Source organism: Eurypyga helias, unplaced genomic scaffold (assembly GCF_000690775.1).
Source record: "Eurypyga helias isolate BGI_N326 unplaced genomic scaffold, ASM69077v1 scaffold7363, whole genome shotgun sequence".
NCBI classification, from domain to species: Eukaryota; Metazoa; Chordata; class Aves; order Eurypygiformes; family Eurypygidae; genus Eurypyga; species Eurypyga helias.
Window position 1 is genome coordinate 23,998 of NW_010243031.1, and position 14,595 is coordinate 38,592.

The following is a 14,595-nucleotide window of genomic DNA, read 5'->3' on the forward strand; positions in this document are numbered from 1 at the left end:
CAAAGCATCCTTCAGTTTTTATAATTTTTTTTTCTTCAAATCTTCTGTAGAATAGAAAGACAGGAGAAAGTGCTCGTAGGAACCTATACAGAGTCCCTGCACATAATGCAGCCTCTTTGGTTTTAAGATTTCCTTTCACATCTTGATAACTTTGTTTACTTACTGTTTGCTCTCTCACTGTTCCTTGATTCCCAGTTTCACCAGCCTTGCAGGCCAGGTCTGTAGCAAGGTCAGAGTTAAAAGGGGTGCTGCTGTCTCTGGTGCTGCTAAGTAATGCCAAGGGGAGGTTAAGATACTCATATAAATGAGAGGTTCCATAGGTTTTGCTGTTCCTGTCTAGGTGAGAGAAGACATCAAGAGCTGGATGAAGAGAGAAGAGGGATTTATGTAGCTGACTAGAGGTTGGCATATTCCAGCTTCTCTTGCTGGACACCTGTGGAAGCGGAGGGAAACCTACCCAGATGGGGAAACCACTGCAGATACCTTCTGCATGGGATTTATCCTGTCTGCCAGGAGTCCCAGTTGCTGCTCTCTAATGGCTGATCAGTGGATGGAAGGGTGGTGTCACTGTGCTTTAACAGGCTCCCTAATGGACTTGCTGGGGACCAGTATTTTGGAGACACCCTGGCTTCCTGTACAGTCTTGATGATGTCAGGGCAAGCTAGCAGACTGAGAAGTCATGATCAGCTTTTTGTCCTCGTTAACTCAGAGGGATCTTCTAGACATCGCTGTGTTCAATAAAGTGGAAGAACCCTGTGATGGGGAGAGGGCACATTGTCATGTCTGGAGTAAGAGCGACAGCCGTTCTTTTTCCTGGCCTTTTTTCATGCCGTAGGAAATAATAAGTTAATGTTTCTTTTGCAGAGAACACGTTTGAGGTAAAGCTGTTGAAGAATAGCTCAGGTCTTGGGTTCAGTTTCTGCCGTGAAGATAACCTTACCCCAGAGCAACTGGGCTCAACTATTGTGAGGGTGAAAAAGCTCTTCCCCGGGCAGCCTGCTGCAGAAAGTGGGCAGATAGAAATTGGGGACGTCATTCTGAAAGTGAACGGGGCATCGCTAAAGGGTTTATCCCAGCAGGTTTGTATCTTAATGGTGAAACTCATGCTCTAGTAGTCCTGCAAGTCTTGAGGGTCTGTGTCTAATAATGAATCCTACTGTGGCCATAGGAAGTCATCTCTGCTCTGAGGGGAACATCTCCGGAAGTCTCTCTTCTCCTTTGTCGGCCACCATCTGGCATACTACCAGACATTGATCCTTCTTTGTTGGTAAGGTGTATGGGGGGTTTTTTGTTTGTGTTTTGGTTTTGTTTTTGTTTTTTAAATTTCTGTTTGAAGGTTCATTTTTTGATGTGGTGGGTGGGTTAGTTAAATGCAAGATGCAGATGGATAGATGGGGAGGGGGCTCACAGAAATGGGGTTCTTTTAGTAAATCGCTCAGGAGTGTACTAAGCATTTTGTGGAAATGTGAAAAGAATGCGGGCTCAAATAAATTTTTTTCCTTCCATTTTGTGGCTTAAGACATTGGAAATTGGCTTAATATTCCGTTTCTGTGGCAGATGTTTCTTTGCAGCCCAATGGTTTGAAATCGATCCCAAATAGAAATTGGGTGTTTCTGTAACATATGTGAAGGATATTCTGCGAAACACCAATTTGTTAGCTTTTCATGCATGAGAAGCCAGGAAAAAGATTACCAGATTTATGTAGTGAAAATCAGAGATGTCCCAAAGATTGTTTTAAAAATGCTCCAATAAGTAAACTGAAATAACAGAAGGATATTTTATGATAGTGGGAAGAAGTGGAAGTTAAAGGTGTTTGAGCAAGAGAGAATATAGAGGGGAATTTGCCTGAAAAGTAAGCTTTCTGTAATAAAGGAAAGTGAAAAACTAGTGGAGACAAATCTTAAATTTAAGTTATTTTAATATCATTTTCAAATAATAAAAAAGTTCAAGTCTGATGACAGAAACTTAAATGTACAAATACAAAATTAAGTAAAGGTAAACTAAGAGATAAGCAACTGAACAAACTAATAATACAAATAACTAGTCCTGCAATGAACCCATTTGTAGTATGGAATAACTTTAATAAAATAGTGCATGTATTAGGGGAAGAACCAATAAACAAATGTTGATTTTTGTTTATAATACTTTGGCAGATCAGTGTGTTCATGAACTCAAGAATTTTGCCATAAAAGTGTAAATGAAGCTTTTAAACTTTGTCTGCTAGCTGACATTATTTTTGTGCATATGAGATTATTGGCAAAACGGTTCTTCATTCTCACGGGAGTTAATAACTTGGGTTAACAGACTCAGTTTGGTGTAAATTATCATAGGTTTTGTAGTCTGTTAGGTAACTTTTGGCTTGAAAGCTTCCCTGTTTCCCTCCTGTGTGAGATCAGTTTGCCTTCAGTTGCGCTGTGACAGCAGTGTGTTCTGGTTGGAAGGGGTTTCACAGTAATTGCCTAGATGACTGCTGGGCATAGCTTATAGGCATCTGTCAGTAGGCTTCCCGAGACTAAAGCCAAGAGTGTATTTGTTTTCCTTAGATGAACTTGCAGTTCTTTAGCAGTTTGTTTTAAAGGTTTGCACACTTTGTCTTGACCAAGTTGTGTTGAACTTGGTAAGCCTATGCTATGATAAGATTACACAGTTGTACCAACATCTAAATGGAAGTAGACACTGACTAATTGGTTTTGGTAACTTTATGCAGCCTTTGCAACTTTCTTTTGTCATCAAAACTCAAGTTTGATTAATTCAATGTCCTTGCTCTCTGTAGACTCCCATCCATTCACCCCAACAAGTATTTCCAGATGTTGGCAGAGAAATTTCTGGTCCATCAAATGGAGAACAAGGTGACAGCTCAGATGAAAATGAAACTACTGATCTGAGCAAGAAAAGGTTAAAATCTCCCTCTAGAAGAGACAGCTACAGTGACAGCAGCAGGAGTGGTGATGAGGAGTTGATAGACCCACCAGCACAGGCGGGGCTTGGCTGGAGTTCGGTGCTGTACCAGACTTCAGCTGAAGCTATGACAGAGGCACGTGGTCAGTATGAGGCACACAGTGATCAGGAGGAGGCTGTTCGCACCATCTTATATTCTGATCAAGAGGCTTCTAGCAAGTCAGAGCTTGAGGACAGGTATGCTGTTTATAATGATCCTCATAATATTGCAGAAGGTGTTTACAAAAATAGCTTATTGGACCTGTTCATAGAAATACTTTCGTGTTGTGCTTTTTGGATCTGCCTAAAGTCAATATTGACCCATATATTCATTTATGGGTGACAACCACATTGTACAAACTGATCCTTTTTTTTTCCTTGCTTGTCTGTAGTAATCTGCTGTTGGATTTGCCACTGATCCCTACCTGTAGAACTGTTCCTGATGTTACCACATCTGTTTTAATAAATGACTGTTACGCTACTCCTGCTTCTGACCTGACTCGGCACCTGGGAGGAATGGATTCATTACTCAGCCAGTTGGAAAAAAATGCTGAAGAATATGAGCCAGTAACTTACTACTACTGTCTTTTCAGTAGCATAAATGTACCTACTGCTGTAGCCAACTGGAAGTAGTTTTAGCCATGGTATTGGAGTGACTGGGTAGAAGTTAGGCATTTTAATTTGCACATAGGATAGTTGTAGATTATCCTTGCACTGACCTGGGTGTGTGCCCTATAAATGGCACATGTACATGTGTAACCAGTGAACTGCAGCTGCTCATAGAAAATGCCTGCAGACATTTGTATCTGGGCTTTTGAGGAATTGGTGTATTTCCCTCTGGATGTGGAGGCATCCTTGTGTACATAGGTAGATGCATATACCTCTATTTCGTGTGTGTCATTTCAGCCTGGAAAACTTGGCATTAAATATGTGCTTACCTCTAAATCATGTATTCAGACAAAGCTTAAATGGCAGGTACCTTGCTTCTGCCCTGTTAGTTTTCCGTGTGGTTGTTCAGAGATCAGAGAATAAATTGAAGCAGCAGGGCCATCAGGAGACCCTGTTCATTAGAGGTCCTTACTTGAAGCAGCTAAACTGATCTTGGTTCTGTCCAGGCTTGTGTTCCACTTAAACCAATAGGTAATTCAGTAAAGTGGTCAAATTACTTCTGTTTGTGTTGTAAAATGGTATTTTCTTCCCCTAGGAAGCAGAGCTCCGAGTCACTATGACAAAGTCAGAAAAGGGTAGTCTGGGTTTTACAGTGACCAAAGGTAACGATAATGTTGGCTGCTACATTCATGACATTGTTCAGGACCCTGCCAAAAGTGATGGGAGACTACGACCCGGAGACCGGCTGATAAAAGTGAGAATGTTTTCAGATTAATGTTTTCAGATACCGGGGTTGCATGAAAAGGACAACTGAATAAAAAAAGACAAAAATTTACTTTGTTGTGGGCCAGTAAATGTGGTTAAGGACCAAAGGCCTGCACCTTCAGAGAGGCATAGTTTGTTTGGTAGCAGTTAGACAAAAGAAACACAAGTATGAAAACATGTGAGAACATTGCTGAAGAGAGTTATGGTATATCCCACAGCTAGGCCTTTGTGCAGCCACTATTCACCATGGCAAAAAGTGGTTTAAGGAGAAGAGCATTCGTTGATTAAATAAGATGGTCACTCCAATACGTGGAGAGGGCTGTTGGTCAAATACATCTATGGCTAGCATATTGTTAGGAAATAAATTTTAGATTTTAGATTTAGATTTGCTCTAAAACAGTTTGCCAGGTACATATAATGTAGTACAGATGTTCATCATAGAATCATAGAATAGTTTGGGTTGGAAGGGACGTTTAAAGGTCATCTAGTCCAACCCCCTGCAGTGAGCAAGGACATCTTCAACTAGACCAGGTTGCTCAGAGCCCCGTCCAAACTGACCCTGAATCTTTCCAGGGATGGGGCATCCACAGCCTCTCTGGGTAACTTTGTGCCAGTGTTCCCCCACCCTCATCATAGAAAAATTCTTCCATATACGTAACGTATATCTACCCTCTTTCAATTTAAACCCATTACCCCATGTCCTATCACTACAGGTCCTTTTAAGAAGTCCCCCCCAGCTTTCTTGTAGGCCCCTTCAGGTACTGGAAAGTGCTATAAGGTCTTCTCCAGGCTGAACAAGCCCAGCTCTCTCAGCCTGTCCCCATAGGAGAGGTGCTCCAGCCCTCTGAGCATCTTCGTGGCCTTCTCTGGACTTGCTTCTTCTGTTGAGGGCCCCAGAGCTGGATGCAGTACTGCAGGTGGGCTCTGACAAGAGCAGAGTAGAGGGGGAGAATCCCCTCCCTCGATCTGCTGGCCACACTTCTCTGGATACAGCCCAGGATATGGTTGGCTTTCTTGTCTGCCAGTGCACAATGCCGGCTCATGTTCAGCTTTTTATCCACCAGTACCCCCAAGTCCTCCTTTGCAGGGCTGCTCTCAACCCATTCATCCCCCAGCCTGTATTGATACTGGGGCTTGCCCTGACCCATGTGCAGGACCTTGCAATTGGCCTTGTTGAACTTCATGAGGCTCACGTGGGGCCCACTTCTCAAGCTTGTTCAGGTCCCTCTGGATGTCAGCCTGTTCCTTAGGCTTACAGGAACTGTGAGCAATAGTGATGAATGGGTAACACAGAGCATGTGTGTGAGTTATTGCTAGATCAGGACTCTGAAGCACTGCTAAATACTATTAAACCTTAATAGAGTTAGGCAAATAAAAGCCAAATTGGATGAGGTTGTGAGTCACTGTCAGGTGTTTGCCTATGCAGTTACAGCATTTCAGTTTTTAAAATAGGAACAGTAAAATAATACACCTCCTCAGATTGTTTAATATTTTGACATTTGGATTGTAAACTTGTTTCTTCACTTGCAAAAGTTCAGTTGCATCTGTGTGTTCTGTCTCCTTGGGTAAGTATGATGAACTGCAACTGCTGTCAGTAAAGAATCTATTGTTTTGTCCTTTAATGTTGAATGTCAACAATAGGAACAGTAATAAATGTTTCTGCAGTAATACTCACTGTTTTACTTGGAACCTCCTAACAAGGAGATCTCTGTTGCTTTTATCTTCGCAGGTTAATGACATTGATGTTACTAACATGAGTCATACCGATGCAGTGAACTTCCTCCGCGCTGCCCCAAAGACTGTCAGATTAGTGCTAGGACGTGTTTTGGAGTTACCGAAGATGCCAGTGTTGCCTCATTTACTGCCTGATATTACACTAACGTGCCATAAGGAGGAGCTAGGTAACACAGAATTATACTGCCTTTTGATCTAAAGCAAAATGTTTCCCTTCAAATACAAAATTAAAACTTGATTTTTTTTTTCCACCCCACCTCCTTTTTCTTGCAAAGGTTTGTTGCTGTCAGGAGGTCATGACAGCCTTTACCAAGTTGTGTATATTAGTGACATTCTCCCCAAATCGGTTGCTGCCAGAGAGGAGAGTCTCCGTGCACTAGATATTATCCATTACATTAATGGAGTAAGTACACAGGGAATGACTCTGAAAGAGGCCAAAAGAATGTTGGAAATGTACCTTCCGAAAGTGGTGCTCAAAGCGACCAGGTATGTTTTGGAAGCAAATGTTTCCCTGTACTTTTGGTTTTTCTCGCATGGTTGTATGAGTATAAGGATAAAACATGTTCCTGGTATGGCTACTAATTTACCATAGCAGTGCTAGGTGGCATGTTACTGAGCACAGATGCCACAAAAAGGGTCTGTGTATTCAGTTTGTGTGCTTCAGCGGAGCAGAGGGGTACTTGGTACTTGCTCTGCTTTGTGTTTCTGGGGAGGACAAGGCTGTGTCCAGCTATGAAGTGCAAGTGTTCAAAATACCATTTTCAAAATATCACAAGGGTTATTTAAGTACAATTACACCCTTTCCTTAAAGCTGCTACTGAGGGTTCTAGTATCATAAAAAGGAGATAAAATGTTTCGTGCTTCAGTAGTTCTGCTGTCACGTGGATGTCACAGCACACGGGTGAATGTTAAAACCCTACGGCAGGTATCCTAGTGTGCCGCTGTATTTTCACTGACTCCTGCTGCTTCTTTTATGGCAATACAGCAGTCTGAAAAAACTCTCCAGATTACACTGTGTTAATATTTACCTGTGACTGAAACATTTAAGTCTTACAGCCATGACTGCCATTTTTGTGCTTCCTCTCTCCCTTTCTCCTTCCACTGGGATTTATCTCAGAAAGGAAAGGAGTTGCAAGGTCAAATCCTTTCGTCAGAATCTAGAAGGCAAGTCCTGCTTGAACAAACTCTTTGGTACTCCCTAAAGCAGGAACTAACCTAACTTCCAGTGCTTAATCTCTCACATTGAATATTTTAAGTATTCCAAAACTATTGCAATAGAAAGCTTGATTGGCAGTTTTACAGATAGTATGTATTAACATCAATATCTGGTGATTACCATGATTTATGTACTTTTTTAATCAAAGTTTCTGTAATTCTTTTTTTTCATAGAGATGGTCATGCAGTGCTTCCAAAATCCAAAAGCCCCAATAGCTCAAATCCATGGCCAGCGAAAGCTAATGGTAAGATTTGCCTGCTTACGTATTGCAAGTGAAATGCATGTGTTCATAAAAATGCAGGAACTGATACAGGCCTCAAGGCACCATCCTAGTCCAGGGGTTGCACTAGAACTCCACTTACTGAGATCAGCTCCAGCAGGTGTTTGCTTGATCTTCCTTTTAAAAGCACCATGAAAAAAGATTCATCTATTTATGATTCCATTTCTCTTCTAGTTTAGAAATTCTCTCTAATACCAAGCCTAAGCCTTTCAAGGAGTCAAAAAAAAAAAATCACCTTATTACTATTATTAATAATAATAATACTGTTGTTCTTTCCTCTGACCAGGCATAAAAATACCGATTTGTTACGTTTGAAAGGGCTTTAGGTCTCCTGTTGGTCTTCTCTTTTTCAAGACCAAAGGAGCACAAATTGATTGTATTGCTCCCCTTCAGTTACATCTGGCTGTTTTCCTCAGTTGTAGTGCTTCTGGTCACGCACACAGCATTGGGTGAGCCTCACCAGTGCCAAGCAGACAGGAAGAATTATTTCCGGGGTTGTGGTGACCATATTCCTGTTAATACATCCCCAGGGAGATCAACTTCATTTTGCTAAATAGTTCCTTGTTCACTCAGGCTCAGCATCCTTTACAACCTACCTGCATTTGCTCCTGTGCAGAGCAATTGCTTATGTGGTTTCTTACCATCTTAAGCATTTCCTGCTTCTTGGAAATGTGTCCTGTTGTTCATATTTGCTTTAATGTATCTAGGTAACTTTGAGTGTTGATGTTGCCTTACAAAATTATTGCGACTCTTACAGTTTAGTGTTGCTCACATGCTTTCCATGTGTTCTGCATGTTTTGTTTCAAAAAACTTAGTCAAGATACTCATTAGGAATATGTCCTGTAGCTGAATCTGAGAAGACCCCACTTTAAGCTTCCTTCCTGAAGATAACTTGTCATGTACAGGTTCACGACAAGCTGTAAGGTTATTCTTAGCCTTCGATTTTTTCATCTACATGCTTCTTCATTTGTAGAAGCATAATGTCTGTGAAAATCCAGAACTTCACTACTAGCTAGGTATATAACATCTGCTGGTTCTACTTTGTGTCGTATATTACCCTAGTAATGGGATGTCTAGGATAGGTAGTGGTCTCTGATATCGTAGTATCACTCCTCTTTACCAAGAAGGGAAAGGTACCTTTGAACAAGGATGTAGATATCAGATGATGTTTAAAAACAAAAACTTACTGACAGGTGATTGTGGGGTTGTTTTGTACATTTCAAGGGAAAGGAAATCATTTCCTGTTTCCCAAATGCACGTGTTTCCACTGTGTGTTGTTAAGCTAAGTATCAACATTTCCCTTTGCTTAGGGGTGGTTACTTGTATAAGCATTCATGCTTTCTGATCCCACTGAGTGTAACACTGAAAAAGCAGTTACAAATTACAGGCCATCAGATGTAAGTTTGGTAATGCCCAGTAACCAGGCAGGCAGAAATGCGATTCATTTAATAACATATTAAATACCTTGTTTCTTTTCTAAAAATAATTGATGTGGGCTAATTTAATTTCTTTTAAAAAGTGACTGTGAAGTGGTGTTTTTTCCCATTTTTGTTTAGGCTGTTCCTGTGGCGATCCCTGTGATAAAACAGAAAAGACAATTGATGCTTATGGGTCCAAGGTAAATATTCCACTGTAGGTGCCTGTTATCATTAACCAGAGAAAAGGATCTGCTTTACACACACTTTTTTTTAATAAATAAGTTAATCTATTAATGAAAGTTTGCAAACCCACTGTTGTCAGTTGATGTGAATAAGCAGTCATCATAATAAATATGGAAGTTTTTTTAATTGATCTTCCCTTTCTTTGGGACTGCTTTATTGAAAGACAAATGGTCTTATGAGAAGGATGCAAGGCTGTGATCCAGAAAACTGCATTCTGTTCACAGCTTCTGCAGATGCTTGCGTGTTACATTTACAAGATGTGTTTCTTTCTTTTTTCCTCCTTCGTTTTTTTCTGAGAAATGGTGTGTTGTGGGACCAAAGGTATTGAAGCCTGTGTATGTTTTATAGAGGTTATAATAATGTTAAATATTACTATATGTTCTTATGTAATCATTTCTTCTTCATCACCATGTGGGGGTTTTTTTCTTAGTTGCTTTAAATATTTTTTGTTCTTTTCGTGTGAAACTTCTAACACCCCTAAAAGCTGCCCACCAATCACCCAGCTGTCTCAGGTGAGAATACAGTATGAATACGGTTTTCCATTTGCTGCTGAGTGATGAAATTATTAAGGCTTGCTTGCTGCTTCAACAAACTGCCAGATTCTTAAAGAGTTAATTTGTACTGTTCTTTGTTTTCTCAGATAAACGGTAATGGCATCCAAGGACCTTCTCAGGCAAATACAGAAAACAGTATCCATCACACAAAGGGACTAATTAATCTCTCGGGATCTGAAGATGCACCTTCTCTTGGCTTTACCAGTCAGATGTCAGATTTTTCTAAACACAGTGACAAACCAGGTAAGAGGAGGTGAGACCCAGGACAGCATTATTAAGTCTTTAGTGTACAAAAGAATCAAGGCATTGTTAAATAGGCTAAAATAAGTCAATGTTAAGCTAGCAGTCAATCTTAGAAGATCATCTCTAAGTTGTGTGCTCTGCTTTAGAGGAATTAGTTGATGTTGGAAGTAGATTTATGGAAATTGGATTCTGTGTTGGAGAGAAATGAAGGAAAGCCATGATAACAGCTAGAAATAATGTCATGGTGCCTGACCCTTTTTTTTTTTTTCCCCAAAAACATCCTATACTGGGAAAACCTTTCACTTTATACTATTTCTCTTTAGAAACAGAGGTTCCAGATGATGAGTATTATGATGAGGATGATCACAATGAAGTTGTTCAGTACCTGTTAGATGTTGTAGATCAGGAAGCCCAGAACCTCTTAAATCGTAATAATGCAACTTCAGAGGCTCAGTCTCTTCTACATCTCAAGAAGGCTGCATCAGAAGATCACCTGCCAGGTAACATGGACCATTAAAAAACCTGTTATTAACAGCAAAATACTACTTGAAACAAGTTGCCAAGTAAGCAACTGATTTGGCAAGGGGGAGAGGTGACATGAATTGATGTGTGAACTGAAAATTTTCCAAGTAGAAAACAGACAAATGGCTGCTGATTCAAGTGAACTTCACATGCAATTTAATAAGTCAAGTCCTGGTTTGATAAACCTGGATTTTGCTTTAAGTAATGTGAGAAAATGAATCCCATTCTGGAATTGTTTCTTGAGTGGAATTCATGTTATTTAGCTACTTGGTTCTGCAGCTACAGTAACATTAAAATGCTGAAGCATTTCAACATCTCATTGATTGCAGATTGCACAATTTGGAAAAGTGTTGAGAACTCCTGAAAACCAAACAATTTGCCAACCTGCTATGTCTCTTTTAGAAAAACTGGTTTTTTCAGTACCTGCTTCTGTCTCTACACCTTTCTTTTCCTTCATTCCCTCTCCTCAGCTGCAGTTGTTATTAGCTGAAATTTAGCCTAGAGTAGGATCTGTAGTTCCTTTGTGGTATCACACTATCTGTGTATGCTCAAAAGTTCAAGCAAGGTGCTTGCCGCTCCTGTAGAGGTTCCTTCTCAAACTCAAGATATAGCTTCCAAAATTTTAATAATTTCAGCTCTTTTACTGCTCTTCAGGTTCACTGGGTTATTGTCATTGGCCATGATGTTAGAAATCGGGTAATATTAAGGTTCTAGCTGTGCCAGGAACTCAGCTAAGGAATATCATTGGAGCTTCACTACATCGAACTTTTTCTAGCTAGGATCCAGCCTTTGCAACTGAATATCAACTGAGTCCACAAGGTACAGCAGCAGGGAACTACTGGAGCAGGCAGATGCAAGTCAGATTTTACCTGGAACATTTTAATTAGGTCTTGTTTATACAAAGAACAAGTGGAATCCTGATTTAGACCTTTTGCTGGTCTGAATATGACTGAATTGCAGAAGCAGTATTGACATGCGAATCTGATAATTTACTATCACTAGCATGTCCATCCATTGCGTCGTGGCGCAGATACTGTGTTAGCTGTGCAAACAGCCTCACGTGTAAGCACAGCTCTTGCAGTTAAAAATAAAGAAACCTAAAGTCTGATTAGCCTATACAGTAAGACCTCTTTTCCAACACACTGGTAGTAGAGGGACTTAAAAGATGTTTCTTTGTTATTCCAGCACCTGTATTCCCTGTGTAGTGCTAGACAGGTGTTAACAGCATTCACATCGGTGAGACAGTGACTCCTGGGTATCTTTTGGTGTGTTTATGCTACATCTCCTGATTTTTTTCTTGTTGCAGTAGAGATGAATGGAAAGCTGACAGAAGATAAGTCTGAAGACACAGACTGTGATGGGTCATCTTTACCTGAAGATTTTTCAGAGGTGGGGTGGCAGGAAGTTGGCAGACAGATGTCTGCTGATTATTGCTTTCTCAGATGTTCTTTCAATTTTATTCATTTCCTTATTGGCAAATAATTTCTGGAGATAACTTTACATGTCTTTTAAATAAAAATATCTTTGTCAGTAGTAGCTGTAAATGGTGTACAAACATTTACTTTTAAACAGTGTATGATTATTCTTTCATAAATTACCTATATAGGAGCACAAAGCATAGAGTTATTTTACACTTTCTCATACAAAGCCCAGCAGCGCGCTTTTTTTTTTTTTCCAAAAAAGGTCAAGAATAAACTACCTTGTTAGTGTTATTTCAGGCATTTAATCTAAAATATTTTCTTGATTCCTGCTCAGCAGTCACAGTGAATGCTGTGTAGACTTAACTGTAGAAGTGGACAAGTTTGAGTCTACATTGTAGACTCAAATGTAAATTTGAGATTTTTTTTTTTCCCTCCTAGTTTTTCAAGGATATGTTAATTAACTTGAATAACTTCTGTATGTGGTTTACCCTATGTTATTGCATGTCCTATTTTACATCAGTCACTAGATGCCCGGGTTTTGTCTCAAATCAGCAGAACTTTCTCTCTCTAGCACATCCTTGATGTTGCAGCTTTCTGTCCAGTTAGTAGAGCTGAGAGTCAGACCAGGAATCTGGCTCTATGTCAGCGTGCTCCAGGCAATCCACAAGTAAAAATCTCTGAGTATAGCAGTGGCAACTTGCAAGCTGGCCTCATATATGGTTTTGTAGAGTGTTTTCTTGAAAGGAAGATCGGAATGCCTTCTCTACTGAGCCTTCATCATCTGTTGAGGAGGGCATATATAGGAGTACCTTTCATTACCTTTCAAAGCCCTGTTCTGTTCTATATAGGAATGGTGGCTTGACAGGAGGCAGAAGTTTTCACTATAAACTTAAACTCATAAAGGGGTTTTCAGTATTAGAAACAAAAAAAACTCAAGTGAAGAAAATTTAGATGCAGCTGCTGTGAGTCAGAAATGATTTTAAGATAGCTTTTGGCCTTGTTACAATAGAGCTTCTTTCCAAGTGCTCAGTGTTCTCATCCTCTGTTATTTTGCGTTAATGAGATGTCTAAAAGAGGAAAGTCTTTCATTATGTGCTGCTTTGAACTTAGTACCCTTCAGAAATAGTCCATGTAGTTGTTAATTGTTCAAAGTTTGCAGTCAGTGAGTGTTGTAACTATGTTCTTTCATGTGTTTTGAAATATTTCTCCCACTAGCCAACACATGTCAATGGTTGTAAAGACTACTGTGAAGTAAAAGAAATGCCAGAAAGGTAAGATCTCTTTTCTAGAGTTGCTTAAAAGTAAACCTGTAAAGTTTGAAACTCTGAAGAGGGTTATATTGTAGTGAGAGAAAAACAAAACAGACAGAACCAAAACCCATCCCCCAACCAAAACAAATCCAATAAAGTATCTGTGCAACGTCTTGTTGAATTGCTCTTTGTCCATTCTTGTTACTTAAAATGTTATCATTTGCCTGAATAGTAGTCACCTTTATATGGCTTACTATACCCTAGTTTTATGAATTCCTTTGATACATGGCTAAAACTAGTAACAGGCTGTGTTCAAATGGCTCTTAAATAATTTAATTATTCTCTCAAAACTTGTCACAGGATCCACCCCTGTAGCCCTTCCTCCGCTACCAAACCCCCACTACAGAAACCCAGCACAAAGATTGAGGTCTTCCTGACTCTTTTTCCCAATCCCACTGGGGATTTAAAAAAGGGGGGGGAAAGGGTTTTTTTTTGAGATTACTTGTATGAATCCAGTGCAGAAATAGTTGTAGCTACAACTTACATTGGGATGATCTTCTATTAGATTGCAAATGTGTTGGTTATTTCTAGGTGTTCTTTCTTACTTCCATACCTTGTCCACTTAGACCTCCTCCACAGCATCCCTTGAGCCAAGCAGATGAAGATGAAGTCACATGGGGAAGCGACGAACTTCCGATTGAATCAGTCAGCCAGGAACGTGTAAATAAAGGCAAGAATTTTAACAGATAATCAGTGGAAAGCTGAGGATCACATTAAATAGATAAAATGTCAGAAAAATGTCCTGCATAAGTTTTGAGGGTGTAGTGATAGGTTTAATGGGAAATCTAGTAGCTCAACAGTCCACTGCAAAGGATCTTTACAGCTTTGTGTAATATATGAGTGATAGTTAATAAGTATTGGCAACATTGTGCCTGTAGTTGTAGTAGAGTTGAAACCAGCTGAGGTGCTTTCTTCCATAGTATCTGTCTGACAAAAGCTGTAACAACACAGATGTTTGACTGTGAACAGATCAATATATTATGTGCTTCCTGTACCAGATACTCCATGCTCAAATTAGGCAATATTTTTTTTTTATCTTGACTCTCATTCTTTCACTGCTGCTCAGGGAGGAATACGACTCAGTTTGATGGGTTTGGCAGAATCTAGACTTAGTTTTTGAGATAGCATTAGAAATGTCTATTCCTGCAGTTCGTATACAGCAGCCTTTTGTCTGCATACATTAGAAGGCAAAAGGATAACCCATGTAAACCTTTAGGCTAACTCAGTAGATTTAGGACACTTTTGGTTGCAATGCCAGAAAGACTTGTGGTTTATTAATTTTGTTGTGCTTCAGAGAAACACTGAAGGCCTGATAGACAACAAGCTTTATTGGAGGGGGGGGG

The 14,595-nt window shown here is 39.9% G+C and overlaps 1 protein-coding gene across 1 annotated transcript in view; it reads left to right on the plus strand.

Moving 5' to 3' along the window:
* PTPN13 (protein tyrosine phosphatase, non-receptor type 13 (APO-1/CD95 (Fas)-associated phosphatase)) overlaps positions 1-14,595 on the plus strand; it is a gene marked incomplete at its 5' end in the record, with an annotated part of 42,034 nt that overhangs the window by 22,267 nt on the left and 5,172 nt on the right. The window contains 14 exons of the mRNA XM_010149257.1: positions 865-1,079; positions 1,169-1,267; positions 2,774-3,135; positions 3,330-3,504; positions 4,142-4,300; positions 6,041-6,212; positions 6,321-6,531; positions 7,435-7,505; positions 9,098-9,159; positions 9,843-9,999; positions 10,323-10,499; positions 11,828-11,910; positions 13,158-13,213; positions 13,819-13,922. Coding sequence (XP_010147559.1) covers positions 865-1,079; positions 1,169-1,267; positions 2,774-3,135; positions 3,330-3,504; positions 4,142-4,300; positions 6,041-6,212; positions 6,321-6,531; positions 7,435-7,505; positions 9,098-9,159; positions 9,843-9,999; positions 10,323-10,499; positions 11,828-11,910; positions 13,158-13,213; positions 13,819-13,922 — 2,103 coding nt within the window. The remainder of the gene's footprint in view (positions 1-864; positions 1,080-1,168; positions 1,268-2,773; positions 3,136-3,329; positions 3,505-4,141; positions 4,301-6,040; positions 6,213-6,320; positions 6,532-7,434; positions 7,506-9,097; positions 9,160-9,842; positions 10,000-10,322; positions 10,500-11,827; positions 11,911-13,157; positions 13,214-13,818; positions 13,923-14,595) is intronic.